Source organism: Oncorhynchus clarkii, unplaced genomic scaffold (assembly GCF_045791955.1).
Source record: "Oncorhynchus clarkii lewisi isolate Uvic-CL-2024 unplaced genomic scaffold, UVic_Ocla_1.0 unplaced_contig_8454_pilon_pilon, whole genome shotgun sequence".
NCBI classification, from domain to species: Eukaryota; Metazoa; Chordata; class Actinopteri; order Salmoniformes; family Salmonidae; genus Oncorhynchus; species Oncorhynchus clarkii.
The window spans coordinates 7,200-25,020 of record NW_027258698.1 but is presented as its reverse complement, the minus strand read 5'-3'; the positions used below and the strand labels follow the sequence as shown (position 1 = coordinate 25,020).

Below are 17,821 nucleotides of genomic sequence, written 5' to 3'. Positions count from 1 at the left end.
GGCATTAGTATGTGGCGGCAGATAGCCTCGGCAGGTAGCCTAGCGGTTAAGAGCGTTGGGTCAGTAACCATAATAAATCATTTGGTGGGGCGCTTGTATTTGTCCTATTTTTACACACGTACAAGTGTGTATTAATAAGTATGTGTGAAAGGTCGCTGGCTTGAATCTCTGAGCAAAAGAGGTGAAAAATCTGTCGATGTGCCCTTGAGCAAGGCTCCTCTGGATAAGAGCATCTGCTAAATGACCTAAAATGTAAATGTACATTATACACCCAATATAATTCAACCTCACTTTTCATCCCCACACCACTCCACCCAGATTGTCCCCTAATTCCACAAAAGGAAATGGAGTTAAACACTGGAGAGGAAATGAGAGGAGAAGTTAAATTAAAGCTTTCATCTCTGTCTCTTTTCAGGTTTATAATGGCTAGCTGCTAATGAGGGCTACGTCTGTAGCTTGGACTGAATGGGAGAGGAGGGACTCTTGAGAGCCTGCTTCACTCTGTCTATTTAACTGTCTGTGTTCAAGCTAGACAATACACGCTGTACGTGACATGAAATGCATATAGTGGGTTAATGTGTAATTCAGTATACTGGAAATGGTGGTTGGTGGGGTTGATAATGAGTCCACGTTGCAATCCCTCGATTAGATAGTAAAGATGTCCCATTCCACTGACCTCCCTGTAGTTTAGTTATTATAGATGTCTTAATAGCTCTACTAACAGACTCAACTTTCATATTTTTTGTTAAATTGCATAGTCCCGAAAGCTTTAAAAAAAAACTGCTTTTCCAAGCTTTGTTGGCATTGATAACTCTGCTAATGACAGTATGAATACGGGAATGTTCCACTCACCTTCAGGGCAGAGAGGAAGTGACCAATACAAGCTTTTTACTAATTGATGAAAATAACACCCTGAGCCCCCTGTCACGGCCCAGTAAAGGAGCGAGGTGTTGTGAGAGTCGGGGCTGACGGGGCTCCTGCAGGTGCCTATTGTGTGTACTCACCATGAGAGGTTTAGTTTAGGAGTTGGAGGGGAGGCCACTCTCCATAAGAGGTTTAAGAGTAGGAGGGTACGAGGGGAGGCGGCTGGTTTGAACACGACCACTAGAAAAGGACCAGGGTTGGATTAGCTTGTTCCCATCGGTATGGGGCTATTCGTTTGGTAACGTCATTAGATGGCATTAAAGCGTTTCGCTTTTTCTTCCTTTATTCCCTCCAAACTCCCACAATGCCCTTGGGGATTAGTTGACTAGGAGCTTTAATTAACAGACTGCAGTTTATCTATATTGATTGGACTGCAAAATGATGTTATTCCTTAGCTGCCGTTTGCTTTGATGGACTAGGAACTCGGGAACAAGAGAGGACAAACGGATTAGTTACACCTTATAAAAAAAAAGATGTTCAACTTTTTCTACTGAAAGATGAAATGTTAAAAAAAACTGACTGTGAATTTACATGTACTGTAAACTGAAATGTTGGAAATTTATTTTTTACAGTGATCCAAAATTCTCAAATACTGACCTTCCTTGACATAGTATTTTCCATACAGTTTCAAAGAAATGGCAACTTCTGTGACGGTAATATTTTTTATCACATACACGTGAACTGGTTCTGTAGAGGTGTCACGGCCTTTGCTGGAAGAAGACCAAGGTGCAGCGTGGTTAGCGTAAATTTTTCCTTTATTTAAAATGACGCCATCAAAACAATAAACCATACAAAAACGACCGTGACGCTTAAGCGCAATAGTGCCACAAACAAAGACAACTTCCCACACAGAAAGGAGGGAAAAGGGCTACCTAAGTATGGTTCCCAATCAGAGACAACGATAGACAGTTGTCCCTGATTGAGAACCATACACGGTCAAAACAAAGAAATACAAAAACATAGAAAATAGAACATAGAATGCCCACCCAAATCACACCCTGACCAAACCCCAAATAGAGACATAACAAGCTCTAAGGTCAGGGCGTGACAAGAGATCTTAATCATGATCGCCATATTTTAAGGCTTCCTTAAAATGTACAACTTTGCTCTTTTTCTTCTTCTCAGAAATGTAATTTGAATGTTAACCAATCAGGGTTAAAGCCTGGGCATAGCACTATTACAGCTACCACTTTAGTTGTTATGATCTTGACACTAAAATGAAATGTACTGTTTTGTTTGTGGACCTGTCAAAAGCTTTTACTTTTACTGTTGATCGTGCTATGTTATTGAATACTTTGTCCTCGATAGGCCTGAGCTCTGACACCTGTTCATGGCTTAATGACTATCTTAGTGATAGTACTCAGGCCACTGTGATTTATGGGGTTAAGTCTCTGTATATCTTGAAATACATAAAGGTGTACCTTAGGGGTCAATTTTGGGAACGATTCTCTTCAATATACACTACCGGTCAAAAGTTTTAGAACACCTACTCAATCAAGGGTTTTTCTTTATTTTTACTATTTTCGACATTGTAGAATAATAGTGAAGACATCAACACTATGGAATAACACATATGGAATCATGTAGTAACCAAAAAAGTGTTAAACAAATCAAAATATGTTTTATATTTGAGATTCTTCGAATAGCCACCCTTTGCCTTGATGACAGCTTTGCACACTCTTGGCATTCTCTAGCTTCATGAGGTAGTCACCTGGAATGCATTTCAATTAACAGGTGTGCCTTCTTAAAAGTGAATTTGTGGAATGTCTTTCCTTCTTAATGCATTTGAGCCAATCATTTGTGTTGTGACAAGGTAGGGGGGTATTCAGAAGATAGCCCTATTTGGTAAAATAGGAGTGGCAGGTAGCCTAATGATTAGAGCTTTGGACTAGTAACCGAAATGTTACAAGATCGAATCCCTGAGCTGACAAGGTAAAAATCTGTTGTTCTGCCACTGAACAAGGCATTAACCCACCGTCATTAAAAATAAGAATTTGTTCTTAACTGACTTGCCTAGTTAAATAAAGGTAAAAAAAAAAGACCTAGTCCATATTATGACAAGAACAGCTCAAATAAGCAAAGAGAAACAAAAGTCCTTCATTACTTTTAGACATGAAGGTCAGTCAATACGGAACATTTCAAGAACTTTGAACGTTTTTTCAAGTGCAGTTGCAAAAACCATCAAGCGCTATGATGAAACTGGCTCTCATGAGAACCGCCACATGAATGGAAGACCCAGAGTTACCTCTGCTGCAGAGGATACTTTCATTAGAATAACCAGCGTCAGAAATTTCAACACAAATAAATGCTTCGCAGTGTTCAAGTAACAGACACATATCAACATCACCTGTTCCGAGGAGACTGCTTGAATCAGGCCTTTATGGTCAAATTTCTGCAAAGAAACCACTACTAAAGGACACCATGAGACATGCTTGGGCCATGAAACACGAGCAATGGACATTAGACTGGTGGAAATCTGTCCTTTGGTCTGGATTCCAAATTGGAGATTTTTGGTTCCAACCGCCGAGTCTTTTTGAGATGCAGAGTAGGTGAAAGGATTTTTTTTTTATTTTTTTTATTTTACCTTTATTTAACCAGGCAAGTCAGTTAAGAACAAATTCTTATTTTCAATGACGGCCTGGGAACAGTGGGTTAACTGCCTGTTCAGGGGCAGAACGACAGATTTGTACCTTGTCAGCTCGGGGGTTTGAACTCACAACCTTCCGGTTACTAGTCCAACGCTCTAACCACTAGGCTACCCTGCCGCCCGGATGATCTCTGAATATGTGGTTCCCACCGTGAAGCATGGAGGAGGAGGTGTGATGGTGTGGAGGTGCTTGTCTGGTGACACTGCCAGTGATTTATTTAGAATTCAAGGCACACTTAACCAGCGTGGCTACCACAGTATTCTACAGCAATACGCCATCCCATCTGGTTTGGGCTCAGTGGGACTGTCATTTGTTTTTCAACAGGACAATGACCCAACACACCTCTAGGCTGTGTAAGGGCTATTTGACCAAGAAGGAGAGTGATGGAGTGCTGCATCAGATGACCTGGCCTCCACAATCACCCAACCTCAACCAATTTGAGATTGTTTTGGATGAGTTGGACCACAGAGTGAAAGAAAAGCAGTCAACAAGTGCCCAGCATATGATATCATTCAAGACTGTTGGAAAAGCATTCCAGGTGAAGCTGGTTGAGAGAATGCCAAGTGCGTGCAAAGCTTTCATCAAGGCAAAGGGTGGCTATTTGAAGAATCTCAAATATAAAATATATTTTGATTTGTTTAACACTTTTCTGGTTACTACATGATTCCATATGAGTTATTTCTGTGATGTCTTCAATATTATTCTACATTGTACAAAATAGTAAAAATAAAGAAAACCCTTGAATGAGTACGGGTTCTAAAACTTTCCTTTGTCCTGATCTTTTCCACAGTCTGGTTGGACCCACAGTTTCAGGAATATGTCTACACATGATATTAACATGTGTCTAATATCCACCCGCAGTGTGTCCAGATTTCTTGGTCCCTCCCTGTATGCAAATTATTGGCCGGCTATTCTCTCAGAAAATTATATTCAAGACATTGATCCAATAAGTCAATGGTGCCACTTGATTGATTAAGGATTTTAGAAGGTGGGATAGTGTTAATTTCAATGGTTTCACTATCCAGATTTGTCTACACTTGTAAGATCCAGACACAATGGGTCCCTGACTACCTCCGGAGATGGTCAAGAAGATCTGATCACAATCAGATCACAATATGTCTTTAAATCATCTAGACCTACAGTATCTGAAAATTAGGGGCAGAGTCAGAATGTGAACAAGATGAGGACAAAGGATACTTGTTATAACCAGGTATAAACGTGGTTTAAGAGGTCATTGATCCAGACACTAATTTCCACCTCCACTAACACCCTCCTTCATCCAAACCAGAACAGGCCACCAACATTCCCTTTAATCCAGACCAGAACAGGCCACCAACATTCCCTTTAATCCAGACCAGAACAGGCCACTAACATTCTCCTTCATCCAGACCAGAACAGGCCACTAACATTCTCCTTCATCCAGACCAGAACAGGCCACTAACATTCCCTTTAATCCAGACCAGAACAGGCCACCAACATTCTCCTTCATCCAGACCAGAATAGGCCACTAACGTTCTCATTCATCCAGACCAGAACAGGCCACTAACATTCTCCTTCATCCAGACCAGAACAGGCCACTAATGTCCTCCTTCATCCAGACCAGAACAGGCCACTAACGTTCTCCTTCATCCAGACCAGAACAGGCCACTAACGTCCTCATTCATCCAGACCAGAACAGACCACTAACGTCCTCATTCATCCAGACCAGAACAGGCCACTAACATTCCCCTTAATCCAGACCAGAACAGGCCACTAACATTCCCCTTAATCCAGACCAGAACAGGCAACTAATGTCTTCATTCATCCAGACCAGAACAGGCCACTAATGTCCTCATTCATCCAGACCAGAACAGGCCACTAACGTCCTCCTTTATCCCTCTAGTACCAGTGTGTAATTAAGACATGATTAAGAAGCTGGTCCTGATGAATGCCAGTCTAAGTGTCCCCTGTTGTGTAGCTGTTGAGCCCAGCAGGGAGAATTTAATTGATCCAGACTAATCAGGAACATAGAATTAAAACAGTCACAGTTGTTTGGGAAGGAAAAGGAGAGGAAAGGAGGGAAAAGGAGGATAAATGTCCATTATCACAACGACAGAACCGGCTGAAGGCAAGTTTTTAGGATCCTGCATGAGTAAAAGAGGAAGAAGAGAAGACACACAAGGCCCAGGCCAGACCCAGACCAGACCCAGGCCAGACCCGGGCCAGACCCGGGCCAGACCCAGGCCAGACCCAGACCAGACCCAGGCCAGACCCGGGCCAGACCCGGGCCAGACCCAGGCCAGACCCAGACCAGACCCAGACCAGACCCAGGCCAGACCCGGGCCAGACCCAGACCAGACCCAGACCATACCCAGGCCAGACCCGGGCCAGACCCAGACCAGACCCAGGCCAGACCCAGACCAGACCCAGGCCAGACCAGACCCAGGCCAGACCCAGACCAGACCCAGGCCAGTCCCAGACCAGACCCAGGCCAGACCCAGGCCAGTCCCAGACCAGACCCGGCTGAAGGCCGGCTGAAGGCAACGACAGAACCGGCTGAAGGCAAGTTTTTAGGATCCTGCATGAGTAAAAGAGGAAGAAGAGAAGACACACAAGGCCCAGGCCAGACCCAGACCAGACCCAGGCCAGACCCGGGCCAGACCCGGGCCAGACCCAGGCCAGACCCAGACCAGACCCAGGCCAGACCCGGGCCAGACCCGGGCCAGACCCAGGCCAGACCCAGACCAGACCCAGACCAGACCCAGGCCAGACCCGGGCCAGACCCAGACCAGACCCAGACCATACCCAGGCCAGACCCGGGCCAGACCCAGACCAGACCCAGGCCAGACCCAGACCAGACCCAGGCCAGACCAGACCCAGGCCAGACCCAGACCAGACCCAGGCCAGTCCCAGACCAGACCCAGGCCAGACCCATACCAGACCCAGGCCAGTCCCAGACCAGACCCAGGCCAGACCCAGACCAGACCCAGGCCAGACCCAGACCAGACCTAGGCCGGACCCAGGCCAGACCCAGGCCAGACCCAGACCAGACCAGACCCAGGCCAGACCCAGACCATTCCCAGACCAGACCCAGGCCAGACCCAGGCCAGACCCAGACCAGACCTAGGCCGGACCCAGGCCAGACCCAGGCCAGACCCAGCACAGATGCAGGCCAGACCCAGGTCAGACCCAGGCCAGACACAGGCCAAACACAGGACAGATGCAGGCCAGACCAAGACCAGACCAAGGCCAGACCCAGGCCAGGCGCAGGCCAGACCAAGGTCAGATGCAGGCCAGATGCAGGACAGACCCAGGACAGACACAGGCCAGCATGGTTGTCAAGGCACTGTTGGCCAAAATAAATAGTCCACTGGTTGTTTTTGTCTCTGTTGTGAAGACTCAGCCACTTGACATGTGAGGTTTATGGGCACTTGTTACATTTTAGGCCATCATATGAATTACACTGGTTGGTCCACTCAAGAATTAGACATAATCTCTAAAGACACAGGCAGTATGTTCATTTAATGCAATATGCTGTGGCGAATTGCTTAGAGTGTAAATTGACGCCTACAATTATCACCTACAATTATCACAGGCATATAAACTGCTAATTAGCACTAGGCAGATTTAGACATATAATACAAGTTGAGCTCGTTCCACATGCTGTCGCTGACTGGCTTCACATGTCCTCGCCAACATTACAACCCTACCTATTAACAACATTATCATGCTGCTTAGGCAATGTAGTAAGCAATAACAAATCAGATGATTTATCAAACGTGAAAATGAGTCCCTGTACATTTATAACTTCATTTTAAAATCAGAAAAAAGTGTCCCTAAACTGTAACCCTACTGTCACTAAACTAAGCAGTACAGGGACAGGTGTTTTTGGGATATGACTAAAAGTACTCGTCTCTCTCTCTCTCTGTAGATAATTGTAGCGTGGCTAATGACTGATGCCAAGCTGCTTAGACAGATGGTGCTATGGTGGTCGCAGGACAGACAGTTGCTGCTCTGCTCTCTTTGGAAATATCAGTAGCCTTAAAGTCATTTCAGTAGCCTTTAAAGTGGGGACGAGAGAGAGAGAGGGAGAGAGAGAGAGAGAGAGAGAGAGAGAGAGAGAGAGAGAGAGAGAGGGAGAGGGAGGGAGAGAGAGAGAGCGGGAGAGCTGTGTATGTGTGGTGGGTGTGTGTATGTGTGGTGGGTGTGTGTATGTGTGGTGTGTGTGTGTGTATGTGTGGTGTGTGTGTGTGTGTATGTGTGGTGTGTGTGTGTATGTGTGGTGTGTATGTGTGGTGTGTGTGTGTATGTGTGGTGTGTGTGTGTGTATGTGTGTGTGTGTGTGTGTGGTGTGTGTGTGTGTGTGTGGTGTGTGTGTGTGTGGTGTGTGTGTGTATGTGTGTTGTGTGTGTGTATGTGTGGTGTGTGTGTGTATGTGTGGTGTGTGTGTGTATGTGTGGTGTGTGTGTGTGTGTATGTGTGGTGTGTGTGTGTATGTGTGGTGTGTGTGTATGTGTGGTGTGTATGTGTGGTGTGTATGTGTGGTGTGTGTGTGTGTATGTGTGGTGTGTATGTGTGGTGTGTGTGTATGTGTGGTGTGTATGTGTGGTGTGTGTGTGTGTATGTGTGGTGTGTATGTGTGGTGTGTGTGTGTATGTGTGTGTGTATGTGTGGTGTGTGTGTGTGTATGTGTGGTGTGTATGTGTGGTGTGTGTGTGTGTATGTGTGGTGTGTATGTGTGGTGTGTGTGTATGTATGTGTGGTGTGTATGTGTGGTGTGTGTGTGTATGTGTGTGTGTATGTGTGGTGTGTGTGTGTGTATGTGTGGTGTGTATGTGTGGTGTGTGTGTATGTGTGGTGTGTATGTGTGGTGTGTGTGTGTATGTGGTGTGTGTGTGTTTGTCTCAGTATTTGCTGTCTGTAGGGAGCTTCTTTGACATTTGCTATCTGAACGACGACTAAATGAGGAATTACATATAATACTGCAGGTGTAAACAAACTCTTATTGGGAAACACTGCATTTTTAATTTATGTATTTGAAATTAAATTACATACAACTGTGACTTTAAATGTATGTAAATCATGATATGATAATTTTTTTTGTGTGACATTTATTAAAATGGTTTATCACTTTCAATGTTTCCTAGAGGCACAATTGAGGCGACTGTATAATCTCTTTGAAAATGGTACGTTAGTGAATAATTAGAATGGGATAATTGTAGAACGCTGTGTAGCCAATAACATGTTTAGAGTGCAATCATTTAATATCCTCTACGGGATCGGTGTATTTAAACCGTGACGGTTGTTGCTAACGTGCGCTAATGTGACTAGAATGACATTGCAAGTAAACAGCCAACTTTCCAGGACGTAGACATGTTTTATATGGGCAAACAAGCTTAAATTCTTGTTAATCTAACTGCACTGTAAAATTTACAGTAGCTATTACAGTTTTAAAAAAAATACCATGCTATTGTTTGAGGAGAGTGAACAACAACAAAATGCTTTTATCATGGCAATTGGTTTGATACATTCACCTCTGAAGGTAAATAATGTACTTACGCTCAGTAATCTGGCTCTGATTGGTCCTGAAGGTAAATAATGTACATACGCTCAGTAATCTGGCTCTGATTGGTCCTGAAGGTAAATAATGTACATACGCTCAGTAATCTGGCTCTGATTGGTCCTGAAGGTAAATAATGTACATACGCTCAGTAATCTGGCTCTGATTGGTCCAGAAGGTAAATAATGTACATACGCTCAGTAATCTGGCTCTGATTGGTCCTGAAGGTAAATAATGTACATACGCTCAGTAATCTGGCTCCGATTGGTCCTGAAGGTAAATAATGTACATACTCTCAGTAATCTGGCTCTGATTGGTCCTGAAGGTAAATAATGTACATACTCTCAGTAATCTGGCTCTGATTGGTCCTGAAGGTAAATAATGTACATACGCTCAGTAATCTGGCTCTGATTGGTCCTGAAGGTAAATAATGTATATACGCTCAGTAATCTGGCTCTGATTGGTCCTGAAGGTCCATGAGATAAAAGGCAGCATAGTTTTGTTGGATAAAATCAATTTGTATATTCAAATGTAGAAACTGGGTTCTACATTTTTAAACCCTGCTGTCTCAACAGTGAATCATGACCTTTACTGTAAATGACCCTTACTGTAAATTACCCTTACCGTAAATGACCCTTACTCTAAATTACCCTTACCGTAAATGACCCTTACTCTAAATGACCCTTACTGTAAATGACCCTTACTGTAAATGACCCTTACCGTAACTGACCCTTACTGTAAATGACCCTTACTGTAAATGACCCTTACCGTAAACGACCGTTACCGTAAATTACCCCTACCGTAAATGACCCTTACTCTAAATGACCCTTACTGTAAATGACCCTTACCGAAAATGACTGTTCCCATAAATTACCCTTACCGTAAATTACCCTTACTGTGAACAAACGAGAAATTCAAGGTCTATTACATTTTTACACACACACATATAAACCAATATCAACCAAGCAATCCCCCCCTCACCCATCACACCTCAACCTACCTATAGTAGGTCTGTGGTCACCAACACCCTCCATCTCTCTACAGTAGGTCTGTGGTCCCCTCCACCCTCGACTCTTCACCTCTCTACAGTAGGTCTGTGGTCCCCTCCACCCTCCATCACTTGACAGTAGGTCTGTGGTCCAATCCACCCTCCACCCTACCTTGCTCCAACTCTCTACAGTAGGTCTGTGGTCCCCTCCACCCTCCATCACTTGACAGTAGGTCTGTGGTCCAATCCACCCTCCACCCTACCTTGCTCCAACTCTCTACAGTAGGTCTGTGGTCCCCTCCACCCTCTATGCTCCAACTGTCTACAGTAGATCCGTGGTCCCCTCCACCCTCCACCTCGGGTACAGTAGGTCTGTGGTCCACTACCCCCTCCACATCTTTACAGTAGGCCTGTGGTCTCCTCCACCCTCCTTCTCCACATTTCTACAGTAGGTGTGCAGTCCCCTCCACCCTCAACCTTTCTATATGTGGTCCCCATCACCCTCCACCTCTCTACAGCAGGTCTGTGGTCCCCTCCACCCTTCACCCTCCATCTCTCTACAGTAGATCTGTGGTCACCTCCACCCTCCATCTCTCTACAGTAGGTCTGTGGTCTCTCCACCCTACACCCTCCACCTCCCTACAGTAGGTCTGTGGTCCCCTCCACCCTCCACCTCTCTACAGCAGGTCTGTGGTCCCCTCCACCTTCCACGTCTCTACAGTAGGTCTGTGATCCCATCCACCCTCCACCCTCCACCTCTCTGCAGTAGGTCTGTGGTCCCCTCCACATCTCTACAGAAGGTCTGTGTTCCCCTCCACCCTAAACCCTCAACATCTCAAATGTATGTCTCTTGTCCCCTCCACCCTCCACCTCTCTGCAGTAGGTCTGTGGTCCCCTCCAACCTTCACCTCTTCAAAGTAAGTCTGCATTCCCCTCCACCCTCCACCCTCCACCTCTCAACAGTAGGTCTGTGATCCCCTCTACTCAACACCCTCCAGCTCTTTACAGTAGGTCTCTGGTCCCCTCCACTGTCCCCCTCCACCCTCAACCTCTCTGCAGTAGGTCTGTGGTCACCTCCACCCACCCCCCTCCAGCTCTTTACAGTAGGTCTCTGGTCCCCTCCACCCATCATCCTCCACACTCCACCTCTCTACAGTAGGTATGTGGTCCCCTCCACCCTCCACCTCTGTACAGAAGGTCTGTGGTCTCCTCCACCCTCCACGTCTCTACAGTCCGTCTGTGGTCCCCTCCACCCTCAACTTTCTCTACTGTAGTCTTCTTGTCCCCTCCATCCTCCACCTCTCTACAGAAGGTCTGTGGTCTCTTCCACCCTCAACTTTCTCTACTGTAGTCTTCTTGTCCCCTCCATCCTCCACCTCTGTACAGAAGGTCTGTGGTCTCCTCCACCCTCCACGTCTCTACAGTCCGTCTGTGGTCCCCTCCACCCTCAACCTCTCTACTGTAGTCTTCTTGTCCCCTCCATCCTCCACGTCTCTACAGTTGGTCTGTGGTCCCCTCCACTCTCCACCCTCCACCTCTGTACAGAAGGTCTGTGGTCTCCTCCACCCTCCACCTCTCTGCAGTAGGTCTGTGGTCCCCTCCACCCTCCACCTCTCTACAGTAGGTCTGTGGTCCCCTCCACCCTCCATGTCTCTGCAGTAGGTCTGTGGTCCCCTCCACCCTCCACCTCTATACAGTAGGTCTGTGGTCTCCTCCACCCTCCACCTCCCTACTGTAGGTCTGTGGTCCCCTTCACCCTCCACCTCTCTACAGTAGGTCTCTACAGTAGGTCTGTGGTCCCCTCCACCCTCCACCCTCCACCTCTCTACAGTAGGTCTGTGGTCCCCTCCACCCTCCACCTCTATACAGTAGGTCTGTGGTCTCCTCCACCCTCCACCTCCCTACTGTAGGTCTGTGGTCCCCTTCACCCTCCACCTCTCTACAGTAGGTCTCTACAGTAGGTCTGTGGTCCCCTCCACTCTCCACCCTCCACCTCTCTACAGAAGGTCTGTGGTCTCCTCCACCCTCCACGTCTATGAAGTAGGTCTGTGGTCCCCTCCACCCTCCACCTTTCCATAGTAGGTCAGCATTCCCATCCACCCTCCCCCTCCACCTCTCAACAGTAGGTCTGTGATCCCCTCCACCCACCAACCTCCAGCTCTCTACACCCTTCATCCTCCACACTCCACCTCTCTACAGTAGGTCTGTGTTCCCCTCCACCCTCCACCTCTGCACAGAAGGTCTGTGGTCTCCTCCACTCTCCACGTCTCTACAGTCCGTCTGTGGTCCTCTCCACCCTCAACCTCTCTACTGTAGTCTTCTTGTCCCCTCCATCCTCCACATCTCTACAGTAGGTCTGTGGTCCCCTCCACTCTCCACCCTCCACCTCTGTACAGAAGGTCTGTGGTCCCCTTCACCCTACCCCCTCCACCTCTCTACAGTCCATTTGTGGTCCCCTCCACCCTCAACCTCTCTACTGTAGGCTTCTTGTCCCCTCCATCCTCCACCTCTGTACAGTAGGTATGTGTTCCCCTCCACCCACCACCCTCCAGCTCTCTACAGTAGGTCTGTGGTCCCCTCCACCCTTCATCCTCCACACTCCACCTCTCTACAGTAGGTCTGTGTTCCCCTCCACCCACCACCCTCCAGATCTCTACAGTAGGTCTCTGGTCCCCTCCACCCTTCATCCTCCACACTCCACCTCTCTACAGTAGGTCTGTGGTCCCCTCCACCCTCCACCTCTCTACAGTAGGTCTGTGTTCCCCTCCACCCACCAACCTCCAGCTCTCTACAGTAGGTCTCTAGTCCCCTCCACTGTTCATCCTCCACACTCCACCTCTCTACAGTAGGTCTGTGGTCCCCTCCACCCTCCACCTCTCTACAGTAGGTCTGTGGTCCCCTCCACCCTTCATCCTCCACACTCCACCTCTCTACAGTAGGTCTGTGTTCCCCTCCACCCACCACCCTCCAGATCTCTACAGTAGGTCTCTGGTCCCCTCCACCCTTCATCCTCCACACTCCACCTCTCTACAGTAGGTCTGTGGTCCCCTCCACCCTCCACCTCTCTACAGTAGGTCTGTGTTCCCCTCCACCCACCAACCTCCAGCTCTCTACAGTAGGTCTCTAGTCCCCTCCACTGTTCATCCTCCACACTCCACCTCTCTACAGTAGGTCTGTGGTCCCCTCGACCCACCAACCTCCAGCTCTCTACAGTAGGTCTGTGGTCTCCTCCACTCTCCACGTCTCTACAGTCCGTCTGTGGTCCTCTCCACCCTCAACCTCTCTACTGTAGTCTTCTTGTCCCCTCCATCCTCCACGTCTCTACAGTAGGTCTGTGGTCCCCTCCACTCTCCACCCTCCACCTCTGTACAGAAGGTCTGTGGTCCCCTTCACCCTACCCCCTCCACCTCTCTACAGTCCATTTGTGGTCCCCTCCACCCTCAACCTCTCTACTGTAGGCTTCTAGTCCCCTCCTTCCTCCACCAATCTACAGTAGTTATGTGGTCCCCTCCACCCACCACCCTCCAACTCTCTACAGTAGGTCTGTGTTCCCCTCCACCCACCACCCTCCAGCTCTCTACAGTAGGTCTCTGGTCCCCTCCACCCTTCATCCTCCACACTCCACCTCTCTACAGTAGGTCTGTGGTCCCCTCCACCCTCCACCTCTCTACAGTAGGTCTGTGTTCCCCTCCACCCACCAACCTCCAGCTCTCTACAGTAGGTCTGTGGTCCCCTCCAATCTCCACCCTTCACCCTCCACCTCTCTACGGTAGGTCTGTGGTCCCCTCCACTCTCCACCATTCATCCTCCACCTCTCTACAGTAGGTATGTGTTCCCCTCCACCCTCCACCTCTCTACAGTAGTTCTCTGGTCCCTTCCACCATCCACCCTCCACCTCTCTACAGTAGGTCTGTGGTCCCCTCCAATCTCCACCCTTCACCCTCCACCTCTCTACGGTAGGTCTGTGGTCCCCTCCACTCTCCACCATTCACCCTCCACCTCTCTACAGTAGGTATGTGTTCCCCTCCACCCTCCACCTCTCTACAGTAGTTCTCTGGTCCCTTCCACCATCCACCCTCCACCTCTCTTCTGTAGGTCTGTGGTCCCCTCCACCCTCCACCTCTCTACTGTAGGTCTGTGGTCCCCTCCACTCTCCACCATTCACCCTCCACCTCTCTACAGTAGGTATGTGTTCCCCTCCACCCTCCACCTCTCTACAGTAGTTCTCTGGTCCCTTCCACCATCCACCCTCCACCTCTCTACTCTAGGTCTGTGGTCCCCTCCACCCTCCACCTCTCTACTGTAGGTCTGTGGGCCCCTCCACTGTGGCAGTCATACCTAGAGAGAGGAGACTGATGCTGAAGTAGCTCTCCTATGTGTGAAGCCTACCGTATGATGGTAATTGTGACCCACGGGCACTGTGTGAAGGCTTGGTATAATTATCCCTGTAATTGTCTCGTATTTTGTAAAGTGCCAGATCATTTAATTCAGGATTAACACTTTTCACCTCCAACGGCCGAAGGCTCTTGTCAAGCTCACCCCTGTTCCCTTGTGGGGCTGTGAGGAACTCAACAGGTCCGTGCCCTAAACGGCATCCTGTTCCCTATGTAGTGCACTATTTTTGACCAGGGCACACAGGGCACTATATAGGGAATAAGGTCGCATTTAGGATGCTTAAGCATGAGTCCTCTCTCTCTCTCTCTCTCTCTCTCTCTCTCTCTCTCTCTCTCTCTCTCTCTCTCTCTCTCTCTCTCTCTCTCTCTCTCTCTCTCTCTCTCTCTCTCTCTCTCTCTCTCTCTCTCCTTGAGTGACACAGCTAAATGGGAAAACAATCACTCTCCCATCTGTGGCTTCTGTGTGGAGACTAGTCTCTGTAGACGATAGCTCATCACGGATACAGGCAAATGCATACACACGCACGCACGCACGCACGCACGCACACACACACACGCACGCACGCACGCACGCACGCACACACACACACACACACACACGCACGCACGCACGCACACACACACACACACACACACACACACACACACACACCATTACCATGTTCCATTACAATGGTTTCTGTTTAGCGTTGGTGATGTTTGCGTAAAGAGTTGACAGAGTCACTTTTCATTTCAGTCACAGTCAGATCTCACATCTTTGATTCCCTAATCCTCCCTGTGTTTGCAGAGGGAGACGGGCGTGATGACTTCCCATTCTCTGTGCTCAATCGGGCCTGCTGGTTTCAAGTGAGGCTTGTAGCATAACCACAAATTAAAGTATTATACTGAGCCGAATCTCACAGCTCTCTCCTCTAGTCTTTTACTTGATTCTTTACTCTGCTCATCCACGGTGAAGCAGCCAGTCAGACACCCAATCAAAATACAACAGTTATGACAGAAAACTAAGAGGTGGTGTTGTGTTGTCTCTGCCCCATCTCAACCTGTCTGTCTGACCTGTCTGTCTCAACCTGTCTGTCTGACCTGTCTGTCTCAACCTGTCTGTCTCAACCTGTCTGTCTGACCTGTCTGTCTGATCTGTCTGTCTCAACCTGTCTGTCTCAACCTGTCTGTCTGGCATGTCTGTCTGGCCTGTCTGTCTGTCTGTCTGACCTGTCTGTCTGACCTGTCTGTCTCAACCTGTCTGTCTGACCTGTCTGTCTCAACCTGTCTGTCTCAACCTGTCTGTCTCAACCTGTCTGTCTGACCTGTCTGTCTGATCTGTCTGTCTCAACCTTTCTGTCTCAACCTGTCTGTCTGACCTGTCTGTCTCAACCTGCCTTTCTGACCTGTCTGTCTCAACCTGTCTGTCTGACCTGTCTGTCACAACCTGTCTGTCTCAACCTGTCTGTCTGACCTGTCTGTCTCAACCTGTCTGTCTGACCTGTCTGTCTCAACCTGTCTGTCTCAACCCGGGGTCAATATTTTCTCTTGTCTTTCTACTATCATGGTATATAAATGTTGAAGTTTCGAAGTCTTCGATGTCGAAAGACGAGAGCAAATACAATACCAAGATACATCCTATGATTGAAAGGAAGAAAGAAAGAAAGTATAGTATATATTTCATTATAAAGTATATAGAAAGAAAGTATAGTATATATTTCATTATAAAGTATATAAAAAGAAAGTATAGTATATATTTCATTATAAAGTATATAGAAAGAAAGTATAGTATAGGAAAGTACATCCTAATTATGACGTGTGTATAATGCAATCCTCAATTTAGACCGGTACCTTGGAATTATCCAGTTGCACAACCATGTCACCATATTATCTTAAAGCCTCTTAAAACCTCTTAAAACCTCTTAAACCCTCTTAAAACCCTCTTAAAACCTCTTAAACCCTCTTAAAACCTATTAAACCCTCTTAAAACCTATTAAGCCTATTAAAAACCTCTTAAAACCTCTTAAAACCCTCTTAAAATCTCCTAAACCCTCTTAAAACCTATTAAACCTATTAAAACCGTCTTAAACCCTCTTAAAACCTATTAAACCTATTAAAACCCTCTTAAAACCTCTTAAAACCCTCTTAAAACCTCTTAGTCCCTCTTAAAACCTATTAAACCTATTAAAACCCTCTTAAAAACCTCTTAAAACCCTCTTAAAACATCTTAAAACCTCTTAAAACTTCTCTTGAAGCAATGATATGCACACGTCACCATATTATCTTAAAACCTCTTAAGGATCGGAACCTTTAAAATATATATATATATATTTGCCTAAAAATGACATATCCAAATCTAACTGCCTGTAGCTCAGGACCTTGAAGCAAGGATATGCATATGTCACAATATTATCTTAACTAAGCCGACAAGAGAGAGGTGTCGGGGCAAAACGATGATTGAGCCTTGAGCAAGAAAACTGAGACTGTAGTGTTTTCTTCTCAAGCTAATCTGTCAGTTATGAATTGTCAGACACCAAACCACCTGACAATGAAGGGTTTTTTAATTTTAAACATTACTAATGGCTACATAGTTGATAGTCTGTTGATGATGAGGTAAATAGTGCAAGTTAGGGCCTGGGATGAGAGCTCTACGAGCCAGCCAAAGTATTCATGATACAACTGTATTTAAGATAATCTCAGTGTGACTAAATTCCTTCATGGCTAAATAACATCTAGGTTTCCCTGAAATCTGTGGCTGGATTTCTTCAGCAGTCATTTCATATGTTTGACCAAACGTCAGAGCTTTGGCGTCATACAATTGGGGAAGACGTTTGGTCTATAAATTGGTGATGCTTAAGACGTTATCTCACTTTGTTAAATCTCTGCTACTGTTAAGAGTTAGGATTCTATAATGACTTAGGTGTTAGACTACGCCACCAGATTAGAATGTGAATACATACATCCTAATATATAAAGAGTCATTCTGTAACGGTTTTCTTCCGTTGAAGGAGAGGACCAAAGCGCAGCGTGGTTAGTGTTCATGGTTTTTAATAGAGAGAAACTAAACATAAACAACAAACATGGCAAAAACCCAAAACAGTCCTATCTGGTGCAGAGAACACAAAGACAGGAAACGACCACCCACAAAACCCAACACAAAACAGGCTACCTAAATACGGTTCCCAATCATAGACAATGACTAACACCTGCCTCTGATTGAGAACCATATCAGGCCATACATAGAAACGGACAAACTAGACACACAACATAGAATGCCCACCCAGCTCACGTCCTGACCAACACTAAAACAAGGAAAACACAAAAGAACTATGGTCAGAACGTGACACAT

At 46.8% G+C, this 17,821-nt stretch overlaps 1 protein-coding gene across 1 annotated transcript; it reads left to right on the top strand.

The window, feature by feature from the left end:
• Window positions 1-6,133: 6,133 nt before the first annotated feature.
• LOC139398204 (basic salivary proline-rich protein 4-like) lies at window positions 6,134-15,339 on the top strand (the record flags this gene model as incomplete). Its single annotated transcript, XM_071144326.1, has 2 exons — window positions 6,134-6,832; window positions 15,281-15,339. Coding segments are annotated over exons 1-2 (758 nt in total), but the record flags the coding sequence as incomplete, so codon positions are not given.
• Window positions 15,340-17,821: the final 2,482 nt, after the last annotated feature.